This window comes from Rhyacophila brunnea, unplaced genomic scaffold (genome assembly GCF_057557595.1).
Source record: "Rhyacophila brunnea isolate RB1 unplaced genomic scaffold, BYU_Rbru_1.0 scaffold_136, whole genome shotgun sequence".
NCBI classification, from domain to species: Eukaryota; Metazoa; Arthropoda; class Insecta; order Trichoptera; family Rhyacophilidae; genus Rhyacophila; species Rhyacophila brunnea.
Window position 1 is genome coordinate 810,494 of NW_028232792.1, and position 26,626 is coordinate 837,119.

Here is a 26,626-nt window from a genome sequence, read left to right on the forward strand (position 1 = left end):
TTTAAGATAGGTATTGATTAGTTAAAACACAAAGTGAATATTTGATTTGATTTGAAGTATAATAATATGCATGATATATGTTCAATATAATATTTAATGTAACATTCTCAAATCTTATGTCTTATTTGTTGAATAAAATAAAAATAGTTCATTATCCATTATTTTTGACACAATTCAGTTCCCATTAAGTCTGTGTTCCCTGATTAACCCTTGTCGACTTATAAAGTTGGCTAGGTATTATATCGGTTTTGATAAGTACTTATAACATTTATTCTGAAGCTTGGAAAGTCATAATTTGACAGATCGATCACTCCACGCAATATCTGGTGAAAATAGGGGCCGGACTGTCTTTTGGATCTATTACGATAATACTGATAAAACTACGAGAAAATTTAATAATAGAATTTCAGAGCACTTGGCAACCCAAAGACTTGGAAAGGATACGTCAACATTATTTGTGAACGATAATTATTATTAAATACATTTAACATTTAAAAGGGTGCAAAAAATATTTTACAGACATACGCATGATAATAAAATATTTCTACCAAGAAATATTTGAAATATTAAAATTATAGAGCACAGTTACAAAGTCTACCTATCCCTAATGATAAGATTAATAATTCTTATTAGAACGCCCAAGTGGAAGAGGGAAAGAACACGTAACATGTTTTTCTTGTTAGAAAGGCTGCTTCACGTCAACGTCTCTGGATCGCGCTCTAAGATTACAACCACTGGTTTATAATAACTATTGTTATAAACTTAGCATTATAAAACGTAGTCAGAAAGAATATTAATTTGTGTTTTATATCCGTTTGGTAGACTGTTGCCTTTAAATTCACTCATTACCTAACGCCATACTAGTTATTAAAAGTTGAAATAAATGTAAGTAGTAGTAAAATACAACTACTAACTACAACTAGATACTAATATTAAATTTTCACTAGTAGGCACGACCTATCAGATATTTTACATGTAGGTGTTTTGCAGTACACACACATATATATATATATAAAGTGTATATATAAATCCAGCTATCATTATTGCGTCCTTTTACAGAACCCACAGTATAGCGTCCACCTGAAAGACTTGATTTTTCGTAAATTTAAACAAAGTAAATTCTTTTTGTCATTCATCTGACGACCGTGAGGTATTTAAATTTTTGAAAAACGTTTATATAAAAATATACAAAAATAAAAAAACTATCTTTCAATGACCCGCTTATCGGAACTCCTTTCATATTAATACATTGGGTATACAATACTATTTCTCTACGTTTTTGTTTAATAGATTTAATAGGTATGTAGATAGGTTGTTATTGAATGTTAAAGCGTTCTGGGAAGAGCGCTATGATCATGTCGCGTTATTATGAGTTTTCTGAGACTATTATTTAGAATAGAAAAATTGGAATGGTACTCTTTATTATGGTTAGTGATACGAGATATATTATGTATAGTTGGGTAGGTACTTTCCAACCTTTTTCAGTTCATTCTCTTGCCTCAATTTTTTTCCGTCTTTGCTGGAATACTTATTTTTAGGTCTCGTAGATCTTGATATTTTCTATATAGCATGTGGCAGTATCGAAAGATGGAGGTAGGCTGTAAGTTTCGACATAAATTGTGTGCACTTAACTTTGTCAGTAATACGTATTTGTTTTCATTGAAATAAGACTAGAGGTCGGTTGGTTTGTTTTTAAAATTCAAATAAACCCTGCGAAAACCAAGCCATAATAAATAATAGTTGATAAATACTAGTAAGTATATCTATAAAATATCTAAAATTATGCAATTAAGTCATACATAACTTTGGACATTTTATAGATATAATAATATTTTTTTATCTATTATAATTTGGTTAAGGAAGGGCTTCATTAATTTTATATAACATTAATTTTAACAATTAACCAACGGTATGTGTAATATGTATTCTGAATCCAACGAAAACAAATAAGTATGAATGAAAAAGTGTACACAGTTTTGTCGTATCGTCCAAAATATACCAAAACTATTATGGTTTGGTTAGGGCAGGGCTTAATTATTTTTTTAAACTAAACAACACCATCTGTAAATTGTAGTCTTAGTTCAATAAAAACAAATACGTGTGACTAACAAAGTTTAATGTGCATTATTTATGGCAGGTCTTAACAGCGTACCTCCACACTTCGCTGCTGGAAGGTGGTAATTAAGTTCCATAATTCTCTGATTCCCTTTACTGTGATAGGTAAAACTATACTTTGCGGATCCATAAAATTGTATAAGCAAAGAGAAAGGGGCGTATTTAATATAAAATTGATAGCATAACATTCTTATAAGTACATCTGAATAAACACAAAAAAACTAGATATTTATTTATTTTATATAATGTCATTGGATCTCTTCGGTACTGGGTGAAAGAAAAATAGTCATAAGCAACAAAATTATTTTTAATAAATTCATATTATAATAACTGTTATAGTATTATAGTTACTACTTTAAATAATAACTATACATAAATGAAGTTAGTTTGGTAGTTAATAGAAACATTAGTTGATAAAAATAATAGGCACCCAATATGTCCTTCAAAATAGTTACACAATTTAATAATTAAAAAAACAAGAACAATGTCTAAATAAAGTTAGGTTTTTGGACGAAACACAATTATGACATTGTATAAGAAAAAAGTAACCCTATATATAATGGAAAATAGGTTAACAAAAACAAAAACCAAGAATTACCTATAAGTAACAAAATAAAGTTAAGATGGCTGACAAAAACATACGAGAATCAATAAAATAGCTGGTAATAAACTTTTGCAAAAAATTGCTAAACTCAATAAAGCATCTTTCCCTACCAACAATAAAAATAAAGATATTATATAATACTGAACAAAAACCTAATACTAAGTAGGTAGGTAGGTTACCAAAATTCCAAAACAGTAAGTATCCGAAACAATAACGGGAATGCAATAAAATAATAATACTTACCTACCTAATTTACCATACATCGCGTCTGTCCCGAAGGTCACATCATAGGAATGAGTAATGAATAAATTTAATAATACCTAATTATTATTATTGCATCACCCGTGTTGCCGCAATACGCTATTATTAAATTATTATGTAAGGCCGAAGTACTGAAAAGTCTATTCCGTGGAAGCGATCAAACAATAAACTGTGTTTTATTGGATTTAAGTTTTGCACTATTCTATTTGAGTATTTTTTTTCCACTCGGGTTTTGCCATTCGATATTTTCAAGCACAACGCGTATTCACCAATGGCAAATACACACTAACAACGAATAGGTACCTACATTGTTATTTTTCGACGTTTTTCTTAGCTCGTATTCTTGTTTGTCCGGTGGTTGTTTATCCAGTACAAATCTTGCAATCGATTTTTAACTAACTACCCGACCAGCTAGACATTTGAAACTTTTAGAATATGTCAGAACACGATGCCAATGCATTCTTTTAATTACGTTTAGCCATCTTTAATGGCACCCAACTTGAGCAACTCAGCAGCTACGTCTATTTTAGTCAGCAGGTGCCCATAGACGGAAGCATGCACGATGAAATTGCTCGAAGAACAAAGCTGGGATGGAGTGCTTTCGGACGTCTGAATAGTATCTTCAAGAGTGACCTACCTACCAATAAGTCTTAAGCGTGGGGTGTTCAACCAATGTGTGCTACTCGTGCTCACGTATGGCTGCTAGATGTGGACCCTCAACACGAGAGATGTCCAAAGGCTAAGAGTCGCACAGCGAGGCATGGATAGGTGTATGTTGGGCATCACGCGAAAGAACCGTAAGAGAAACGAATGGGCGAAAACTAAACAGCTAAAATGGAGATGGGCGGGGCACATTATTCGCCGAAAGGACGGCCGCTGGACAAATACCGTCATCCTGTGGTACCCAAGGGGCACGAAACGGTGACAGGGTCGCCTAAAAAGCCGCTGGATTGATGAACTGGTGAAGTTCGGCGGAAATACGTGGCAGCGAACGACACAAGACCGAGAGAGTTGGAAGAAGCTTGAGGAGGCCTTCATCCAGTAGTGGATTGACCGCGGCTGATGCTGATGATGATAGTGAATATAAGAAGTGTCGAAAAGAAGATAAAATGTACATTGAATCTTTGGTAAAAAACAATTATTAATTAATTATCATTTTTAACTATCTTCTAGGTCGAGAACCCCGATTAAATATAATTGGTATATCTAATATTAATACTTTCGACCGAAGGTACCTACTTGATGGAATTTGAACTTATATCCTAATGAATTCAAGCTCTGTACTATTCCATTTAAGTCGTTCTTTGCAACCCGGGTTTCGCCTTTCGGCATCTTCAGGGGTCGTGTACACTCACCAAAGGCAAACACACATCAATGTGCAAAAAACGACATAAATGGAATAGTACAGAGCTTGAATCCATTAAAAAATATAATTATATCTTATTAATCTCGTCGGTCTCTTCTTCTCTTGAAACACTTTTGCTTGTTAGCGCGAGGGATGGTTTCCAATCCTGGAGTCCTAATAAGTTTGAATTTACATGCGCCTGCCAATTACCTATGTGGTCGCAGCCATGATTTATTCTGGATCGGAACCGTTTCCTCGTGTCAAGCCTATCAGGCACCATTGGCGACTGGTTCAAGATTAGTAAATGTGCTCCCTAAAGAAATACCTAGACATTTTCAGTGATTTACTTTGCATTTAGTTTTTGAAACTTTATTTTTCTGTGTAAAATTGTACTTAAGTATGTTTTGATTTAATTTGTTTTTCTGTCATTATTATTGTTATATTCCATATTGTAATATTTGTTATAATGTAAATCTCATGTTGTGTACCTACGTCTTGAATTTAGATTCGTGATGTCCACAATGTTTTGTATTCTTCAATAAATAAATTCAAAGCAAAACTATGGCAATAGTGTTCATAAATTTACTATTGTCTATGACGAATAGTCTGGTAAATTATCATCACCTTGACACACTCTCATTAGTCTATGTATCGTGAGGAGTGGTTTGACGTTTCATTCCAAAACATTTCTGATGTTCCGGGACGGTTTGCTTTTCAATGGAACACTGAACCAAACGTCAAATAATCTCAGTTTCTGACTTACTTTCTACCCATACAATTTGAACGTATATTGTCTACGGTTTAGTTTGATTTATTTCGTTCAGTTCCAATGGAATAAACCTATAATAATCTTTGTGTAGGTAGCTGTCACGTTTCTTCTTCCTAAACATGGATGTAAAACGAGAATTTGAAGATCAACCTGACACAGACGAGCAGCCATGGTTTGATGTACCATTAATTAATCATCCAGATACATCGGAAGCCCGCGCTTATGTAAAACAAGAGTATACCGGCGATTCCACTTGCAATTTTGAGGTTAGTTGTCCAAATTCATTCCCAGCGACTCCGTCGGTTTGCCAATAGTACCTACTGTAATGTATATCGTGGACGTACAGGCAAAAGTCACTAACTCCAAATACACAGTTCTGAGATAATCGATGTTTTGTGTTTTTGGTGTTCTTAAAATGGTTGTAAAATCTTTATTTTTTGAGTTACTATTCATTAATTACTTTTATTTTTTATATATTCAATAATCTTAAATCGAGACTTCTGCCAATCAAGCAGCTTTATTTTTTCTATATATTGACATTAAAATCTCAATTTCGTCAAACTGGAGTTAGGTAGTGACTTCTGCCTGTACGAGCACGATATGTGCTATTAACAATGAGCTCTGCTTTTGTGTTATTTGAGAGCATACCTACACGAACATTGGATTTCGAAAGATGTCAGATGTAAATGTCTTAGATCGTTTGATAACCGATTTCTGACGAGTTGACCATCCGTATAAAGTAGGTACACCAGCTTTGTTTTGAGATTTGACGTTTCTGCGTGTCTATTCATACCAATGACATTAATATGGACGAAGCATCTGGAAAAACAAATGACAATCACTTTTTTGTCGGGTCTGCCGAATGGCATAATCTGTTCTAACGCCATTAAAATAAAGGTGATATTGCTATAAATTCCCGATGCGTCATATCGCATAATGGAAATTACGTGACGTCCACGTATACATGTGCGAATGTCGTTATGCGCGAATATACTTGCTAGTTACTGTAGTGAGTGCGTTGTCCATTAATAATGTCATTGATTCATACACAAGGCTGTTTTTGAAAAAAAAGCCGTCAAAACAGTCTATCTCGTTATAAAAGTTAACACAGCCAAGACAGATGCTGTTAAAACATAGGTAGGTAGGTAGCACTTTTTGTCAGTTCAGCTCAACTTAATGTCACTAACTGCCTTAATACATAAATATGATAAATTACCCTCAATAGAAGCCTTGTGTATCGAATAAATGCGCTGTATCTGTTACATCAAAAGTCTAGTGAGTTCTGATGCCCAGATGTCGTTTGAATTAAAATATCAAACTAGGTACTTTTCTCTTACTATTCTGAGCACAGAACAACTGATAATAAATATACTTTCGATAGGCAATATTCAATACACTACACTTTGATGCAGGGTTTTGAATGTATGAGTGTCCTACAAAAATGAAACACGCATTATGCACCTGCAATAGTGTGTGTAATATAGCTACCAATATTAAACGAGCGTCAGTGCATAAACCGAGAGCACTTGTCAGTTTTCGATGTGTGACGTATTCTTGACACGTATTTAAGTTTATCCCGGGCCATTCCTTACTCGAAATTAGTAACCTGCTACTCCTTACCCGTTAGGTATTTTAGTTGTCATAATATCTGAAGTCCCTGAATATGACTAAGGACAACCTGTCAAGACAAGACCTCTCCTAACATCAAATCGATATTCATTTATGTTGGTATCGTTTTCGTGTCTGTTATTTTCATATTGGGCGTGAACTACACATGATAAATACAATATTCTTCGGCATTTACACATCGTGACATCTTCATATTGGTGGATTTTAGATATTATAACATAGTAATCATTACCTACTATTCATAAGTAATCATATGGGAACAAGAAAGAGCTTTAAGCTCGTATGTAATATTAATTCCTACCTCTTCATGAAGCAGTATTATTATACATTTAACATAAATAAATACATTATATTATATTGTGTATCTATAATATAATATATATATATATATTATGTGTTCAATGAATGTGTTCTTTTTGAGTACCTACCTATACGACAAGGTATAGCAGGTTGAATTTTCAAGACCGTGTGTTTGGTTGCCAAGTTAACAGTTGAGTAAATTTGTTGCTCTTTAAGAGTCAAATATAATATATTATTTAATTCATTTTAAGTAATAGATAGACGCGCACACATGAGAATGGTTTGGGGTGGGGTTCATTTTGAAAAAAATGTTTTAATATAAATATTCTTAGGCGATGAGATGAGGCGGGGTGCCACTGACTTCCACAGTTACCACGCCTTCTCCTTATAGATTCTCGTCGCTTCAACCCAATGACAATATTAATGGACAACGCACTCAATACAGTAGCTAGCATGTAAATTCGCTCATAGCGACATTCGCACATGTATACGACAGACGCAGTGACCTCCCTAGACAAAATGCCGCCCCTAGGCAGCGCCAATACAGTATTTTTTATCATCCTTTCATGACTGAGATATCTAAGAAATGTGTTGTATAGATACAATACTGACAAAATTTATGCCACTAAATCTAATTTAAATGCCAACTCTGCATTTATCAATATACCTGACAACTTCCAAAACTCGCGAGCAACGGGCAAACATATTTGGATACATTTTAAATTAGGTTTGTATGTACCTACTTATAATTCGAAAATCTGCACATGCCATTGCTGGTCATAGAGTACGTGACCTCCAAGGAAAATGGAAGTAAACTAGATATCGCAAACCCGATAAAAAAAAACAGTCCGGTAAAACCTTGTATGTTATTTAATAAATTTTGTTTCCAACCGTTATTACTAAGTTTATGTAGCTATTTCTATATTATATACCTAATGATTCTCCTCGATTTGCCGCCCTTCGGGTTACTTGCCGCCCCCAAGCGACGCTCAATCTGCCTACCCCCACGGGACGTCACTGGTTAGACGTCACGAAATTTCCATTATGATAAATCGCATCGGGAATTTATAGCAATATCACTTTTATTGTATTGCGTTAGAACAGTGTTTCTAGTGTCAATGTTCAACCCGTTCGAACCGTACCATTTTGCAGACCCGACAAAAAGCATCGTAAATTTATAGCAATATCACCTTTATTGTAATGGCGTTAGAACTGATAATGCCATTCGGCAGACCCGACAAAAAAGTGACTGTCATTCTTTTTCCAGATGCTTTGTCCATATTGATGCCATTGCTTCAACCAGAGATTATTGCACTTGTATATGTATATTCTTTATACCCAGACACTCTTTAAATCTAGCGATAAATACCTGGCCTGCAGGTATAACTACAAGTGTTCACCTGCGATTGCATATAACTAACAGTCATAATTTTTAGTTTAGAGCCCATTTTGTTTCATCTGCGTTGTTTTGGTTTTTAGACATGCCGAATCGCAAAATTAAAGAAAACATTGGATACCTAAGGTAGTTGCACGAGGGTTTTCTAATAGTCACGGGCATTGCGTGTCGTAGAATGAGTGGCGAGAATTTGACATCATCCGGGTCACGATTCTCAATAATGAAGACTTGAAGAAAAAGAACTAATTTTTCATTTACTATTTTGTGTTTTTGGACTGGAAAGCCCTCCTCCCCCCCTTGTATGCCTGCGCTGTGGAAATAAACAATGTTAAGTTATAATCCATTATCGGTTAACTGAATACATTAACCGCGTCAGGTTTTAAGAAGGTACTGTGATACCCATGATTATTGGGCCTCTCCCGATAGATTAAATTGATTATTAGGTATAACCATGTCACCTGACCTCCTAGTCAACAATGGGCGTACGTACGTCCAAAATTCCCTGATTAACTGTCAAAATATTCAACATGTACTTAGAACGTAAGAATTGTATATAATTATAATAATAGTATTTCAGAAAAATGTAATTTGCCGAATAAAAGAGACGAAAGCCAAAGGAATTTAATAATAAGAAGTATGTACGGGAAGGATGGCAACACTGTTCGATAGAAAAAAAGTCAGTTGAAGGTCGCCATTTTAAAGAGGCAACACGGCCCTCAACCCCGCCCGGCCCTGGCCCGCTGGCCAAAATATAAAAATCACGTTCTCTGAACGAAACAATCAAGACCTTTTCATTTAACTGCTACCTATTTCTATTAAATATTTAACTTTTGTGAAACCCGGGTCCTACCAACATCCCGAGCTAGCCACAGGACCTCGGATATCTCAGTAGCTATAACAGATTACTTACTATTATATTTCATTTAGAGCCCTGCTACTTGCATCACTGATATCAAACCTGAGATTGACCTTCAGCTGGTTCACATAAAGCGCGAGGTTGATGAAGACTCTCCGAAACCATCATGTGATGAAGACGCTCAACCTGGCTGCTCGTATTCTGATGGAAGACCAGTCCACCAGGTACGTTTAACTGGTTGCAGTGGTGAGGGATGAAGATGGATGTTGAGATTCTACATAAATAGTGGACACTAAACTTTGTCAGTCATACTTATTTGTTTTCGTTGGACTACGAATACAATTTGTAGATGGTGCTTGTATATTATGGACGATCCGACAAAAATAGTGCTCACTTTTTAATTGTAGTCCTCGAATTATGTATACATATTATTACAAATGGTTTTGGTTAGTTTTTTTTTTAAATTCATTGAGTCCTATCAAACCAAACTATAATCGACAAAAAATACTTATGTACTATGAAATATATAATATGACATATGGTGTAATGGCATGCTTTTTCATGTTTTATAGATAATCGATTTTTTTTTATTTATATTATTATACTATGGCTATTATACTATGTGACGAGCTAACACTCACAATCTTTTGCCGTGAGCAAATAAATGACTATATCATTAAAATTATTAATCTTACCATATTTTTTTCAGACGTCTACCCTGGAATTCTCCAAGGCACGTGACAATATGACATATCGTTGTGACAAACCATTAGATCTTGATATTTGCACAAATGAAGAAATAATAGAGAATTCAGAAATAAATATTGACGAACAAAATGTCAAAGAAGAAGTGCTTAATTTCAAAATAGATGGAATTACAGATAATGATAAGAAAACACACCACTGTGACGTTTGTTCATTTAAATGCACGCGTCTCGATCACCTTCAAACACATAAAATGACACATACCGGTGAAAAACCTTATCAGTGCGATATTTGCTCATTTAAATGCTCTCATATTGGTAATCTTAAAAAACATAAAATGATACACACGGGAATAAAACCATACCAATGCGACGTTTGCTCATATAAATGTTTGGAGCTATGTGTACTCAAAAGACACCAAAGGACACATACCGGTGAAAAACCTTTTAAATGCGACGTTTGCTCATTTAAAAGTGCGCATTGCAATGTTCTCAAAAGACATAAAATGACACATACTGGTGAGAAACCATACGCTTGCGATGATTGTTTATATAAATGCGCTGACCCTGGAGATCTCAAAATACACAAAAGAACACATACTGGCGAAAAACCACATCATTGCGATGAATGTACATTAAAATTCACGCAGCTCGGTGATCTCAATAGACATAAAATGTCACATACTGGTGAAAAACCATATGCATGCGACATGTGCCCATTTAAATGTTCACACATTGGAAATCTCAAAAAACATAAAATGACACATACAGGTGAAAAACCCTTTCAATGCGACGTATGTTCGTTTAAGTGCTCGCAAAGTAATAGTTTAAAAAACCATAAAATGATACATACTGGTGAAAAACCATATCAATGCGATGTTTGCTTATATCAATGCTCGCATCAAAGTCATCTCAAAACTCATAAAATGACACATTCTGGGGAAAAACCCTATCAGTGCGAAGTGTGCTCATTTAAGTGTTTGCGTTCTAGTGGTCTCAAAAGACATAAAATGACACATACTGGTTAGAGACCGTATCTCTGTCAGGAAACATATTCCAGTACATCCAACGTAATTCGTTTATTAATTATGATATTGCGCTTTCTGGGGATCACAGGTTTATAGAAAAAATAACTATGGCAGACGTGGATTCAAACCTGCACCCACAGCTTTCAAGTAACTTTTAAAATTTTGTTAACTGTGTTCTTCATTTTCATTTTTTTTATTCGAGGTTTTGGTTCCTACGACATATTTATTAGACAAAAATGTTCTGAGACACCTTTTTTCAAAGCTTTGATTATATCAATTTTTGTCTAGTAATGATAGTGCAATACGTTTTCTTTATGATGGCATATTGATAATATTAAAAATAAATATTTAAATTGTGAAAATAAAAGTTTCAGATTATAGCAGCATGACTTCGAAAAAAGACACATAGATAGCGCGGTCTATTAACGACACCGCAAGCGCTATGTATACAGATTAGAATTTTACTATATTTAGCGGCGTAACTTTGAAAAGATATCCATACATGGCGCTTCCCATTGACTGGAAGTCGCGAACACTATGTAGACGAATTAGGATTTAACTCTATGTTGACTCCGTAAATGATATCTCTCACAGTCTTACAGTCAGTCAGCTTAGTCTGATTAGCCCTGACTCTTTTGATCTTCTAGATCCTCAATTTTGAGACTAATTTTACACTATCGAAATCCATTTCTAGTAATACATAGGCGCGCACACATGAGAATTGTCAAATGTGATACCTACCTGAACTGAACTAATCGTTGGCACTTCCATACGGTTATTTGGTCGAGCGAGTCTCCTTATCTTGTTAACCTGTTTTCGTTTACCGTTTGAAGTATTTTCTGTGAACCCTGATTAAATGCTAAACCGGAAGTGTTTCTATTTATAACTAAAACATACTATAACTGGCGACCAACGTTGGTCCAAAGTGTTTCTTTGTTATAAATAAAAACCATCCTGTAACTTGTGTTTGTTTTGAGTAATCCGGATAATCGAGGTTCCAATGTATGTAATATAAAATAGATGAATAGGTACACTGAATCGATGACATTTCAAAAGCTCAATTGGTTTGTTAAGATAAGTTTATAAAAAATAAGCAATTAGTTTGAATTATATATTTTCCTCAACATTTATAAACGTAACATACGCACAAAATATATTACCTACCTATCATCTTTGAAAATATCCGTTTTGTATATTATTATGCCCCATAACAATTTATAATTTAACCCATAAAACTAGACATTTTAAAATACTTCTATTTTTAAAACACAGACTTAGGTAGGTACAATATCAGATCTCAACTGACTTAACTAACTGAATAAATTGTCTTATGAGTGAACTAACATATAAATAAAAATCACTAGATAAATTAATTTATATTTTTAATAACACTCAATATTTATATGTGATTGAATCCCATATAAATTATTTATTTAAATTATCTTCATATTTTTTATTTTGAATAAATGTACTATAGCATATGAAGGCGCTAACTAAAAAACTTGCAGATTGGTATGCTCATCGATAGACATCTTGAAATTATGAAAAAAAAACTTCATATAAAAAAAACCAGACGATCTATGCAAACATATTCTCATACAGTATGTGAAGCAAGTCGCGATGTCTTTATTTTCTCATTTCTAATAATGCAAACTTTCTCCGAAATAGCTAATTTGAAAGCTAGGTATTAATTAATAAATTCTATCATATAATTACTTTTGCATATTACATTTTGTTCAATTATTACTTACGTACTTCTACAAGATCTATTTTACGCTCGTTTATCTATAGTTTTAGTTTGACCCGTTGCCCTAATAACAAAGGTTCATACGCGAAGCTCTAAGTAAACACGTAATACATTAATCCCGATCTACTAAATAATTATTTACGTTAGTAAATTATCACCTATATGAATTTCACGCAGTTTTCTCTTCAAGAAAGAGATGGACGAAGTAATGTCGCTTTTCCTGCTGACATTATCACCAAAAAGCCGTGCGATTGACTATAAAAGCACCAGCTTGTTCATATAAAGTTTAGTTGCGTCGATATTCTCCGTACCCGTGAAAGATATCTACAGATATTAGCAATTGCTTCCGAAGCAATTTGCATAGAAAGCCCTCCATGTGCCTTCAAGCCAGGGGCGCTTACTTACGTATTACCCCGTGTTTGTTGATGAATCACCCCATAGCGGTGACATCACCTCATAATAGTAATTGCTCGCAAGTACGTCTCCGGACGCAAGTACCTTCACCAGCAGCTCCACAGGGAGTACCTAGTAACATACGCGTGGTTTCCAACCTTTTTTTAAGTGACGCATGCCTACGTGGATTCACGAAATATAAATAAAAATATAGTAAATATTTCATGATTATTTTAATGTGTCAATTATTAAGTCAATTTTAAAATTAAGTTATATATAAATACATTACTTTCATGAAATTTTACTAAAAACCAAGTTTTACAAAATAAAAGATAATTAGATTTTATATAAATAATACCAGACTTTTATAAACTATTGTTACAAAATAGGTGAAAATTAGAAATTATATAGATAGGTACATAAATAATTTTTCATTAAGTATATAAAATAAAATATAAGTTTTATTAAGTATAACTTTATATAAATGTATGAAATAAAATATAGAATATACTATAACCCTTTATAAGTTAATAAAATAAAACAAAACCAGTTTCCAAAAATAAATTTACACTTTTATTTATTATTACTGAACAATATTTAATAAAGTTCTACAAACTTAAATACCTATTGACTATATAGAACTTATACTTACTAAAAACTATATATAGTAAACTCCGGTGACCTTGAAATGCTGTGATCTTGATCATGGAATGCTGTGATATTAAGCAACAATAAATATTGTTCAACGTAAAAGTGACTTTTATTTGATTAATATATAGTAGAGTGCTACCACATAGTGCTGCCACCAATCAATCTGAGATCCTCTAATTAGTTTGACCTCTAGCTAAACACTACCCCTGAGCTGGCTGGAGCCGGATCACAATAGTTTTTTTTGTCTGTGTTCTACACTCTACATCCTACCTCTTATATTAGTATTAAATAAATGGGTCATGTTGAATGATTATTCATTAATAATAAAGAAACTTCAACTCAGGCGGTCGTATATATGCATTAGTTATTTATTTTTTCTTATTCCTGATCAAAACAGGCTCAATATGGGGTCCTGATTCAATAGAATGAGTAATTGTATGTGATTTCATGTTGGAGGATTGTCTGCATGAGAAATTACATTCCTCACATTTAAAAGGTTTTTCACCAGTGTGAGTCATTTTATGTCTTTTCATTTCATTCGACCGTTTGCACGAGTAACTACACTCATCACATTTAATTGGCTTTTCGCCAGAATGACTCATTTTATGCGATTTCAAATCTGTAGATCGTGTACATGAGTAATTACATTCACCGCAAATATACGGCTTTTCGCCGGAATGGATAATTTTATGTGATTTCATGTAGGAGGATTGTCTGCATGAGAAATCACATTCCTCACATTTAAAAGGTTTTTCACCAGTGTGAGTCATTTTATGTCTTTTCATTTGTTGCGACCGTTTGCATGAGTAACTACACTGATCACATTTAATTGGCTTTTCGCCAGAATGACTCATTTTATGCGATTTCAAGTCTGAAGATCGTATACACGAGTAATTACATTCACGACAGTTGTACGGCTTTTCGCCGGAATGAATCATTTTGTGTGATTTCATGTGAGAGAATTGTATACTTGAGTAATCACATTCATTACATATATATCTTTTTTCTCCTGAATGAATCATCTTGTGTGATATCATGGAACTTGACTGTATACAAGAGTAACTACAGTCATCACATTTTAATGGCTTTTCTCCAGAATGACTAATTTTGTGTAATTTAAGATGATAGGATGTTCTACATGAGAAATTGCACTCATTACATTTAAAAGTCTTTTCATCAGAGTGTATCAATATATGTGATTTCATGTTACTCGATATTATACAGGAGTAATTACATTTATCGCATTTGAATCGCTTCTCACCCGAATGAGTCATTTTGTGTAATCGCAAGGACGACCATTTTATGCAGGAATATTCACAATTATCACATTTAAAGGGTTTTTCACCAGAATGAATCATTTTGTGTGATTTCATGTTGCTAGATTGAATACAAGAGTAATTACATTCATCACATTTAAACTGCTTCTCACCGGAATGTCTCATTTTATGTCTTTTCATACTTCCAGACCCTTTACAAGTGAAATTGCACTCATCACATTTAAACTGTTTCTCACTAGAATGGCACATTTTATGTCTTTTCATACTTCTAGACCCAGTACAAGTGAAATTGCAGTCGTCGCATTTAAATGTCTTTTTACCAGAACGAGACATTTTAAACCTTTCCAAATAACACGATTTTATACATGAGTTGTTACAATCATCACATTTAAAGGTTTTCATTGAGTTTTTAGTGACCTTTTTCATTGGTCTGTTTACCAACTTTACATTAATCTCGGGGTTCAATTGAATTACATCACATTTTCCAGAGCCACGTATATTTATAAACTTATGATTGTAATCCTTGAGTTCTTTTTTGAAGTCCTGTTCATCTATTTTTATGTCGTCATGAAATTCTTCCGTTACTCTAGTTTCCAACACTTCCACAGCGCTAGTTGCTACGGTGCTTGCAGCGACAACCTAAAATGTATTGAATGGTATTTTTTATTCAGCCCTTTCGATACGTGCGTTCTAACGGTATTGCTTTACGGTGATACAACATGATACCTTACAAGGTTCAGAGAAACCGTATACTGAGCTTCGACAAACGATATTAGCGGAAGATTACTGGGTGTGCGATGGTTTATCTTTAGGAATCGACCTGCTACCCAGGCTTCCAGGTCCCAGGTCAACAAAATAAGGTCACTCTAAACACTCGACAGTGGTCAACAGGCTAAGATCCAACATAAAAAGTGCATACTAAACTTTGTCAGTCATACTTTTGTTTTCATTGAACTAAGAATATTAATTATTTGTGTCAGTTCTCCGAGGCGTACTTCAACAATGATGGTTTGGTAGGCAGCGTTTAATTGAATTTTAAAAACTAATTGACACTTTCTACAAATTGTGGTCTCATTTCAACGAAAACACATATGTAAAACTGAAAGAGTTTAGTGTGAACTATTTATGTGGGATCTCAACAGCTTACTTCCACCCTTCGCTACTGGTACTTGTAGAGGTTTTATACAACCCTACAACTGGACAACTGACATGTTATTGTCTGTGCTCATTTATAGAGCATATTAAAGAACGCAACGGAAATGACACAATTGTCATAGAGCGTTCCTAAAATGCTGTCGACACCAGCAGCTCTTCCGTTAGAAATGACCAATTCGTAGGTATTTGTATGAGACTTCGACTCTTCGACTCGGAGCCCGAGAAGTATGCAACTTGTCGATTGCAACAGCCAGATGTTTTTTTCAAACGAAACAGTCGCATTCGATCAATGTTCGGAGCTCAATTTGGCAACGTGTGTTTTGTGAATAACTATGACGTCACATCGACGTGTTCGAAACGTTTAAGGTGAGACGAGTTTTGATGTGAGAGCCGGTTTACATGTAAGGATCGTAGCTACGTCCATACGACAAATTTGGATGCGGCATTATAACGTGGATGTAATAACTCATAGGTGGGCACGTGTAGTTAAAATTGCAGGTTAAGTATTCATCGCTAGATTGAAAGTGCGAGAGTGTATGAGGTATGGGTAATTGTGAATGTACATGGAAAAGAGCGGGACTCCGCGGTTGAAGTCACGAGAAACTATAAATAGAAGGCGGGGTGAATGCGAACTTCGGTGCCACGTACTAATTTGGTCAACCCCGCGTACTTGCGTTTTTATGGCACCAACGTTCTCATCGCCACAACCACCAAGGCCACGCCACAAGTTAAAGGTGCTTGCATTGTAAACCTACCTGGGCAACCTGTGTAGACACTGAATAAGAGCACCCGGGTTGAGGATCCTCATTTTTTATTGGGAGTATTGTGTCTTCATCAAACTCCTGCTTGATGTCAGTTGTGTGAACATCAGTCTCAGGTTTTATTATGGTCAAGTCAGTGGCTGGATCCTGGAAAACAACAAACTATTATTTTACAAACTGAATTCATTTCACGTTCAGCACATGCAGAGAACTTCAAAAGTCGTTTTCTGACTGTGGTCGATTTTCACGTCGCCTGCACCAACGCTGATCAAGTGGATATAAATATCAGGGTTCGGTTCATGCCAACAGACTACTTAATTATAAAATTATGCTAGAAACACATTACCATCATCTCACGTGAGCGCACGAGCTATAACAATTAGAACATTCAATAATAAAAACTGCTAAATTACAAAAACAATGTGTCAATTACCTGTATATTTTGTAATCCCTCCGCTAAAACCAAACATACGCAAGAACATGTAACTAGAAAATGTGTACAATTTGAGATAATAAAAAACTGGTGTGAATGCGTAAACTGGTGTGAGAGGTTTGGTCCATTTTGGGAGATTTTACAAAGTTAAAAACATGCTACAGGATAAATCAACATTGCACACTTTTTACCTGTGTTATTACAAGCTCACCCGCTCACACGTGATATGATCGTAATGTGGTTCTAAAATTAATGTCTTTAGATGAATCGAAATTTACGTAGTCAGGAAGTGATAATAGGTAATATTCTGTCGACATTGTTAGCTAATCACCAGTAAACGAAATCTCTGCCTGTGCAGTTAACAAATTCGTAATTATTGTTAAATTTCTCACATCCAAGAATGTAATTGGCCGTATCATAGTTCACCTTGAGGTGTTGTATCGGAAACCGGTCGCCGTATCGCGCTGAAATTAAATACGCAATAAAAACCATTGAACACAAGGGAAAGATAATATAATAATTACAAGATAAAAAGAACTTTTTATATACAACGTTTTTAAATTTTTTGTTGTATCATATAAACTCTACTTGACTAGCTTAAACGTTCAAAAATTTTGTACTTGATAGAAATAATACTGAAATGTCATTTTGACATGTCATATTGATTTCCATTATAACGCACGTATATATTAATAATTTAGTTGCTAGGACCCCAGACGACTAGCAACCAATAATGGTGTCGAAATAACTTTTCATACAAAACAGAATTAACTGAAAATGTATTCAATTCTCCTTAAAGATGGCTAAAAGTATTAAAAGAATGCATTGGCATCGTGTTCTGATATATTCTAAAAGTTTCAAATGTCTAGCTAGTCGGGAAGTTAGTAAAAAATCGATGCAAGATTTGTACCGGACAAAAAACCACCGGACAAATAAAACGAGCTAAGAAAAACGTAATAAAAAAAAAAAAAACAGCTATTGAAGTTATTTATAAATATAGGTAATCATATCGTAAACATGTATCTGCTTAAATAAATGAGATATTTTTATTGAGTCTTAGAATTAATTTGGAACATTGCTGTCCGCAATGCTCCATGAACGCGTTATTTAATTACTATCATTACTAAATAGTAAATAGTCTTCAAAAGTGACCTTCCACTCTGCCTAAAGCGCAGTGTTCAATCAGTGTGTGTTTCCCGTGATCACATAATATGCGTGTGAAACATGGACCCTAAGTAAAAGAGAGATCCAGAAACTAAGGGTCGCACAACGTGGTATGGAGAGGTGCATGCTGGGCATAATGCGAATGAACAAAAAGAGGAATAAGAAAAGCCTTAAATGGAGATGGGATGGACACATATAGCTCGAAGAAGAGACAATCGTTTTCCAAATCTAGTCATCTAGTGGTATCCAAGAAGTGCAAAACGTCTGCAAGGTACACCTAGAGGCTGCTGGATCTATGAAATGATAACGTTCTGCGGAAGTACGTGGCAACGCAATTCACGGGACCGAGAGAAGTGTAAACAGCTTGAAGAGGCCTTCATCCAGCAGTGGATAGATTCAGGCTGATGATGACTAAATAATAGCAATGTGTTTTCGGTACGACAGCTCACGGCGAACTGTCATACGTACAAGTTATAAGTACTCGTAATAATATGTAATAGCGCCTGTTGTACACGTCCATGGATTTACTTGCACCAATTAATAGTGTGTATTTTAAACTATCGCGATACTAACTGTTTACACATAAAAGTGCTGGCTGTCTCGCCAATCTCATTCTTTAAGAGTCAGCGAGACGGGATGTTGACATTTTATGTTACTATTTGAAAGGTCGTGTTGACAAATCTGGTAACCTCGAAATGAGTCTACGCGGTGTAGTTAGATTTTTTCCGGCAGTTTCGCCACTTTCATTCCGCTGCGCATTCGCACCTCCATGTAAGTACCAATTATTATTATTGCGTGAAAATTCAGAAGCTTTACACGTGAATTTATTTGTTATGGCCGCGATAATACGTACCTACTGTCAGCAGTAAATCCACGTACGTGTAAACGGGGCATAACCGTTGAATTTCCCAATAGAAAAGAAATTTGTTTAAAACTAACCATAATATCACAATTGACATTTTCTTGCTTTATATCGCAACAGTCAGTACCGACTATTGGCACATCAAACCAACTCTGTTTTTCTGCGCCAGTTAAACATTCATCAGATTCGCGTTTCACGTCCATTGTACGATTTTAAGCCGTAAATCAAAGTGTAAGGTTAATAATTTTATTGTGACTGACCACTTTGACTGACACAACGACAATAAAAAATCACTGTAGCGCAGTGTTGCCATATTTGCTGATTATAGCTGATAGATATGTATATATTATGCTGATTATAGTACAAATGCGTAAAAAGTATAGTATTTCTGAAAAATATATAGTACATGAACATTTTTCGTCTTGAATCCTTTAAAATTATAGTATTTTGGTATATTTAGCGTAAATTTATAGTATTTTACATTTTTCGCGAAATCAAAATTGTAGTATTGTACTGTAATTATAGTACGGTTGGCATCACTGCTTTCGTTTCTTTCAACATGAACGAAACAAATCAAATTAAACCATAGACAATATACATACAAATTGTAGTTGACCGGAAATGGTTTGAGATTTGAGGTTTGGTTCAGTGTATCATTGAAAATCAAACCGTTCTCGGACCATCAGAAATGGTTTGACATGAAACGTCAAACCAATTCGGACGATCCATAGACTAATGGCAATCTGTCAAAGTGTTGATAAGCATTATTTGGCATTTATATATCGTGAGGTGTTCATATTAATATGTTAGATATTTACACCATAGGAGTTCACTTGAATTATATGTATTATAGATTAATAATCAATACCTATTATTCATAAGTAACCATACGCGAACAAGACGCCGCTTTTGGTGTTATTAACTCAAAATCCAGCACTATTTTCTATGCAAGTTCGATTTAATATCATTACTATAATTATTATGTCAGACAAAGAATTTATTTTAATTTTATTTATATTTTGTAACGGAGATTCTAAACTACAAACTGTGTTAAATCAACCCGGAATGATCTTTATATTACCTAACTAATTTAATGTGTTCGATTGTCGTCTAAGTCACAATATCTTACTGTCGACATGAACAAGTGGTCAATAATTATGAAAAGCTCTAATCAAAAGTAATTTTTAAAAACTTGTCATACCTATAAATCTTATAAATTAACTAAATGGCTACCTATTTATGAAGCATTCTTTATATTTTGTATATTTAAATGAATGAATACGACAGTTTGTCAAATTTGTATTATTGTAGACCACGATAGGAGGTTAGAATTTCATAACAAGTTGACGTTTCAAATATGTTTCTGTTTTAGAGACTAATATATTATGAATTAATTTTAAGTACTGGCAACACTAATTAGTTGTCAGAAAAGCGTTTCCGTGGACATTCTACCAAACGGTTACAAATCAAATAAATCCAACGTGCCATTTGATTCGTTCAGTTCAGGTTCAATGATACGAACTTTTGGCCTGTGCTGCCATATCAAAACAGATATGGCAATACACAAAAAATAAACTCCCAATAACAAAACATACTCAGTTTGTACCACTTTCAAATATAATAATTAAGGTATCGATAACGTCTCTATGCCCCCACGTAGTCCCTATCAGCGGCGCACTCAGGATTTAATATTGGGGAGGGGCGGGCAAGGAGGAGAATATAAATTAGTCACATAGACTCTTTCTTCTTCTTATAATTTTATTATTTTAACATATTTTCACAATTATACACGGCGATATATTTTTACAGTTTCACCTAGATTTTTTTTAATTGGAGGCATAGTGGTGGTAACCGTTGAGCTGTCATCAGCGACAAACTTAACCTCTAATGCCAGCGCTCCATTGGCGAGCCAAAAGTCCGACGACAATAAGTCTTCAGATTTTTCTACGTTCTGCTACTGGCCAACAGACGTTCAACGAAACGAGTATATAATTAATTTGACGAGTAAAACAGTCGACTTTGACAGCATAGATAATATACGTATATCTGACAGTTAAATCGTGATGGCGTTAAATGATACCGACGTTTTATGTTTTTTGGGTTATTGGGTGGCAGATAATGTAATAACGAAGCAAAGGGTACACAAATACTGGGTGAAACATTGGATAAGGAAACGAACGACATTATCCCACACAAATTTAATACGAGAATTGCGTTTGCAACCGAGCGATTTCCGCAATTATTTGCGAATGTCGGAGGATGTATACACAGAACTGTATAATTTGGTCTACCCATTTATTAAAAAAAAAATACTATGATGAGGGAAGCTATTTCTCCTCATGATAGATTATGTGCAACCCTGCGATTTTTGGCTGCTGGCGGAACATTCACTGACTTGCATTATAGAACTGCGATTGGAAGACAAACTCTGGGCAAGATAATTCCCGAAACTTGCCAAGTCATCATTGACGTTTTGAAAGGAGAATATTTCAAGGTGTGTATTATATTATACGTCATCTAATAAAGTTGGGCAAATTTACAAATATATCATTAACAAGTAGACATTGGTTGGTCTTATAAAGTGAACGTTTAGTGGATTGTTTTACCTATATAAATCATAGACGGCAACATCATAAGAATGGCAGACAAGATGCATTTGAGATAGGTATATATATAGTCACAAATAAGGCCATCGTTGACATGCTAAATATTCAATAGACCATTAGAATGCTGTACCTAGCCAGGACTCTCCATATAGGCTGTAAGCAAGCTGCTTAATTATTCCTGTTGAATGTATTGTAATACTAGTCATATTCTTCGAAAAGCAAGCATGGAATTTGATTTCTAAATGAGGCCACATAATAATATAGGTTTGCTAACATAGCTCAAATACTTACCATTTGTTGTATCGCTTAAGCTAAGGTTTATAGGCATAAAAACAAACAAAAAAACAAATATTTTTACAAGATATTTATTCACACAAAAAACATTAATTTATTATACCGGCTTTTGTACATTTTTGCTTAATATACGATAAACTGGTTGAGTATGAACAGTAGTTGCTGGCATTATTTTGTCACTTTGTCCCATAAAGGCAACTTCATGCATCAGCTTCTCGGCCAGCAATCTTTGTCCCTGTGACATCGATTGTAGTTTCATGGCCATCATTTTGCCAAAAACATCAAATTCATCTTCAGTCTTGCTTAGTTTGTCAGTGATTAATTCTAACACTTTGTTGGCGCTATCATTCGATTTTTTTCGTTTGAACGATGGGGGTTCTGGTACTCTATTGAGATTCGACCTTGGAGTAGTCGACAACGTGGATGTTGAAGGCGAATATTCTATCTGTAAATAAAATGTTGATTATTTTTTGTTGCAGTTCCCTGATACGCACGAAGAAATGGAGACGATTGCAGAAGAATTTAATAGTAAATGGCAATTTCCAAATTGCCTGGGCGCAGTTGATGGGAAACACATTGCAATCGTGCCACCTGCAGGCGCCGGCTCCCACTTTTATAATTACAAACATTTCCACAGCATTGTTTTGATGGCGATTGCAAATGCTAATTATGAATTTATTTATGTTGATGTTGGAACAAATGGACGTATTTCTGATGGAGGCGTACTGAGAAAATCTGATTTTTTCAAACGTTTAGACGAAGGCAGATTAAAAATACCTGCACCAAAAAAACCTACTGCTAATTCTGATGCACTGCCATTTGTTTATATTGGCGATGAAGCCTTTGCATTACGTAACGATTTCATAAAGCCGTATTCACAAAGGCAATTAAATCACAGTAAAAGAATATATAATTATCGGACATGCAGAGCCAGGCGAATTATAGAAAATGTTTTTGGCATTTTAGCTGCTAGATTCCGCATTTTTCAAGCTCCAATAAACATGAAAATTGAAAATATCAATACAGTTGTATTAACTTGCTGTGTGCTGCACAACTTTCTTCGTCGCAAATCAACACATACTTATACTCCTTCTCATGACCTTGATAGGGAAAATCCTGAGACAGGTTTAATAGAGCTCGGACTGAGGTCACAGGACACCTTAGCGCCTTTGGAAGCAACGACTAATCGGAACTCGACTGCCAATGCTAAGAAAGCGCGAGGAGATTTCGAAAAATATTTTAATACTACCGGGGCTGTCACATGGCAAGAAAGTATGATAAGCAATAGATAAATTAAACCAATGTAACAATTTAGTTAAAATGTTTTACCTCAATACAATCTTCGTTGTTTAACGAGTTGGAGTAACTCTCATCAGGAGACATGTTTTCCAAATCGTCCACCATGCTGGATATTGAGCTCGATTCTGTAAAACAAAATGTAAATTGTTAAAATACAACATAATACTCAAACTTGTTTTTTATTATCTCTCCCCTAAGTACCCATTCCTTCATACGGTTAATATTGATATTGGTATAATTGGTGTAATCCAGTATATCGGGTATTTTCAAAATGTGTTTTCCGCTGTATTCCTCATAACCAAACTGTACCATTAATTTTGATTGATGATTGACGATTTATTGATTGTCTCTGAAGGAACCTAACTCGAGCGATTTTTGATTTTATGATCATTTCTTTTCTTCTTCTTTCGACCTTGTCCGATCATAATATGGACCTCCACGGAGTGGAGGTTTGTATTGACAGATTTTGTTTTTACGAGAAATGGATGTCAGCCACTTGCTCAACATATTAGGTCCATACTCTGACTCATACACAAATTGAAATTCAATGTGTACTTGTCAGACCCAGGATTTGAACCTGGGACCCGACCACGACTCAATAAGCCGCGCTTCCACCGCCATGATCGTACCTATATATTATTATTTCTTACCTACCTCAGCAAAGAATTAATAATTTTATTGTGACTAGAAATGATTCATAGCTGTATGTTTTAATTGCTTAATAGTAGCTAATCTAATGCGATGTCACTTTCAGAGATACGACAATGTCATAGTCTGCACGTGTATAATAAATAGCTTTAAAGAATTCCCTCGTACCTATATATTATTATTATTTATTACCTACCTCGGCAAAGAATAAGAAATTTTATTGTGACTAGAAATGATTCATAGCTGTATGTTTTAATTGCTTAATAGTAGCTAATCTAATGCGATGTCACTTTCAGAGCTAGGTACGACAATTTCATAATCTGCACGTGTATAATAAATAGCTTTAAAGCATTCCTACGTACCTTCCATTTGGTCGTTCAAGAACTCCAAATTTTTATAGTACCACAGTTTGGGTAGATAAACTGCGTCTGTGCCGGCTCCGCTTCGATATGATGTCCTTACTTTATTTCTCTCCTTTCTGTAACCCGACCTCAATGTCTGTATTTTCTTTTTAACATCGTCGACCCTTGCCTGCGGCTCCACCTTGATTAAAATCTCCAAAAGTTCCGCATACGCCAAGGACTTGGCATCACGATTCTTGTATAGTGGGCTGGTCGTCTTCCACAACGATGGGTTGTCTTTAAAACAACTAATAAAATCTTCCAAGAAACTTTTCGAATGCCTACCATTGTTGTTATCGATGTGAGATGTCCGAACACTTTGAATGACAGTAAAATAATGATGGCGCTGTCGTCCGTCGGCATAGATATAAATAGTGTGACGGTAAAGCGTGGTGAACGTACGAATTTCAGCGGCTCGGCGAGTAAAATATCAAACATGTTTGAAATCCAACGAGCCTGGTCTGCGGATTAAAAAGTCCGCAGACCTGGGGTGCTCCACGCGAAAAAAAAGTCCGAAGACTGTAAATCGTCTGACTTGCGTGCCAATGGAGCGCCGGCATAAGTGCAAGAACGTAGTGATCGCGCGGGGGCGGTGCGGCGGCGTCTTGCAAAACTCAAACGTATAACCGTGTGTAAAGTATTCGTAGACAGTGTCTTTTTTGGGGCATAATACACACGGTTATACGTTTGAGTTTTGCAAGACGCCGCCGCACCGCGCCCGCCAAATGACTACGGCCGAGCACTAAAAATGGAAAACCGCTCAATGACGGAGAATAAAATATTATAAAGAAGAGTGGTTTAAAGGCTCACTTTGAGTAATTTGAAAACAAGGAAAAAATATTCAATGAGTAAATATATGCCTTCAGCGAGAAATACGGTGAAAGATAGGATAGCAATAACTCAAATGTAATTGATTTTTAAACCTTTTTAATAGAAGTATTAACTATTTTTTTTATAAAATTAAAAAAAATATTGTCGCTATAAAAAAACTGCCTGGCACGTCGGACAGTTGAAAAATATTAATTGGGAAATTTTGGCACGCGTACCTTAAAAGGTTCACGATCCCTGAATCATATAGGTACCTATTTATCTTTCTTTTACGGAATTCAACAAATATTGGGTTTTATGATTTTAAATGAGAAAAATCCACATTTAGAGAAAAAACAAACATTTTATTAAAAAATCACAGTAAACAACAATAATTGAAAAAACACTAACCGAACGTTACCGAAAACATTTTATTCAAAAACATAATAAGCGTCAATTGAAAAAACACTAACCTAACATTATCAAAAACATTTTATTAAAAAAACACTCACCTAACCCAAGGGTTTAGTTAGTGAAACCCGACGGATATCTCAGATTAGAATTTTTTCCATCCTCAGCGCTTGGCCGTAGTCATGGGGCGTCTTCGACGCGGAATTGGCGCGGGGACGGGCACGGGTAGAGTGTCCGTAGTAGCCCGCGCGCGCCCAGTCGTGTTCAGCGTCAAATCAGGGATAGGAAACCATAAACACAGAAAAGTTTTTACTGGAAAACTCCTATTTGAAATGGCAAAACTTTGCACCAAAATATGGGGCCAATGAAATCAATATGGAAAGCACTAATTTAGCAGAAGAATTTTATAACTTATACTTACAAGAAACTGCGGGAACAACCAGACAAGTTTTTCGAAAAAGAGTAACATGAGAAAATATTTGATTAGGTATATTCTAATTGATCTAAGTTTTTATCTATTCTTTTTGAGTAATTTTTTGCGATCCGACTATCGCCTTTTGGCATCTTCAAACACCACCAATGGTGAATATACACTGTCATCTGATACAGTTAATTCCTGTTTATTTGGTAAATTTATATTTATGAATTTAAATTCAAATTCCATCAAGTACCCTTGGTCGATTTTATAATTTGATTATATATTGGATAAT

General features: G+C 34.9%; 1 protein-coding gene and 1 long non-coding RNA gene across 2 annotated transcripts; one reads left to right on the forward strand and one right to left on the reverse strand.

The window, feature by feature from the left end:
• Positions 1-4,980: 4,980 nt before the first annotated feature.
• On the forward strand, positions 4,981-11,089 carry LOC147076026 (uncharacterized). Its single transcript, XM_085941761.1, has 3 exons — positions 4,981-5,360; positions 9,347-9,499; positions 9,985-11,089. Exons 1-3 carry the CDS (start codon positions 5,214-5,216, stop codon positions 11,005-11,007), a joined length of 1,323 nt encoding a protein of 440 aa, XP_085797887.1. The 5' UTR covers positions 4,981-5,213; the 3' UTR covers positions 11,008-11,089.
• A 2,611-nt stretch (positions 11,090-13,700) lies between these two features.
• LOC147076027 (uncharacterized) lies at positions 13,701-19,750 on the reverse strand. Its single transcript, XR_015069920.1, has 3 exons — positions 19,528-19,750; positions 16,986-17,138; positions 13,701-15,714 (listed from the first exon to the last, which is right to left on the reverse strand). It is a non-coding gene; the product is annotated as an uncharacterized LOC147076027 (long non-coding RNA).
• Between the last annotated feature and the right edge of the window lie 6,876 nt (positions 19,751-26,626).

Excerpts from the sequence above, each read along its gene's own strand:
- LOC147076026 (XM_085941761.1), top strand. The coding sequence starts at position 5,214 with ATGGATGTAAAACGAGAATTTGAAGATCAACCTGACACAGACGAGCAG. Across the intron at positions 5,361-9,346 it reads ATTCCACTTGCAATTTTGAG|AGCCCTGCTACTTGCATCAC; the intron begins GTTAGTTGTCCA and ends TATTTCATTTAG. Across the intron at positions 9,500-9,984 it reads ATGGAAGACCAGTCCACCAG|ACGTCTACCCTGGAATTCTC; the intron begins GTACGTTTAACT and ends TATTTTTTTCAG.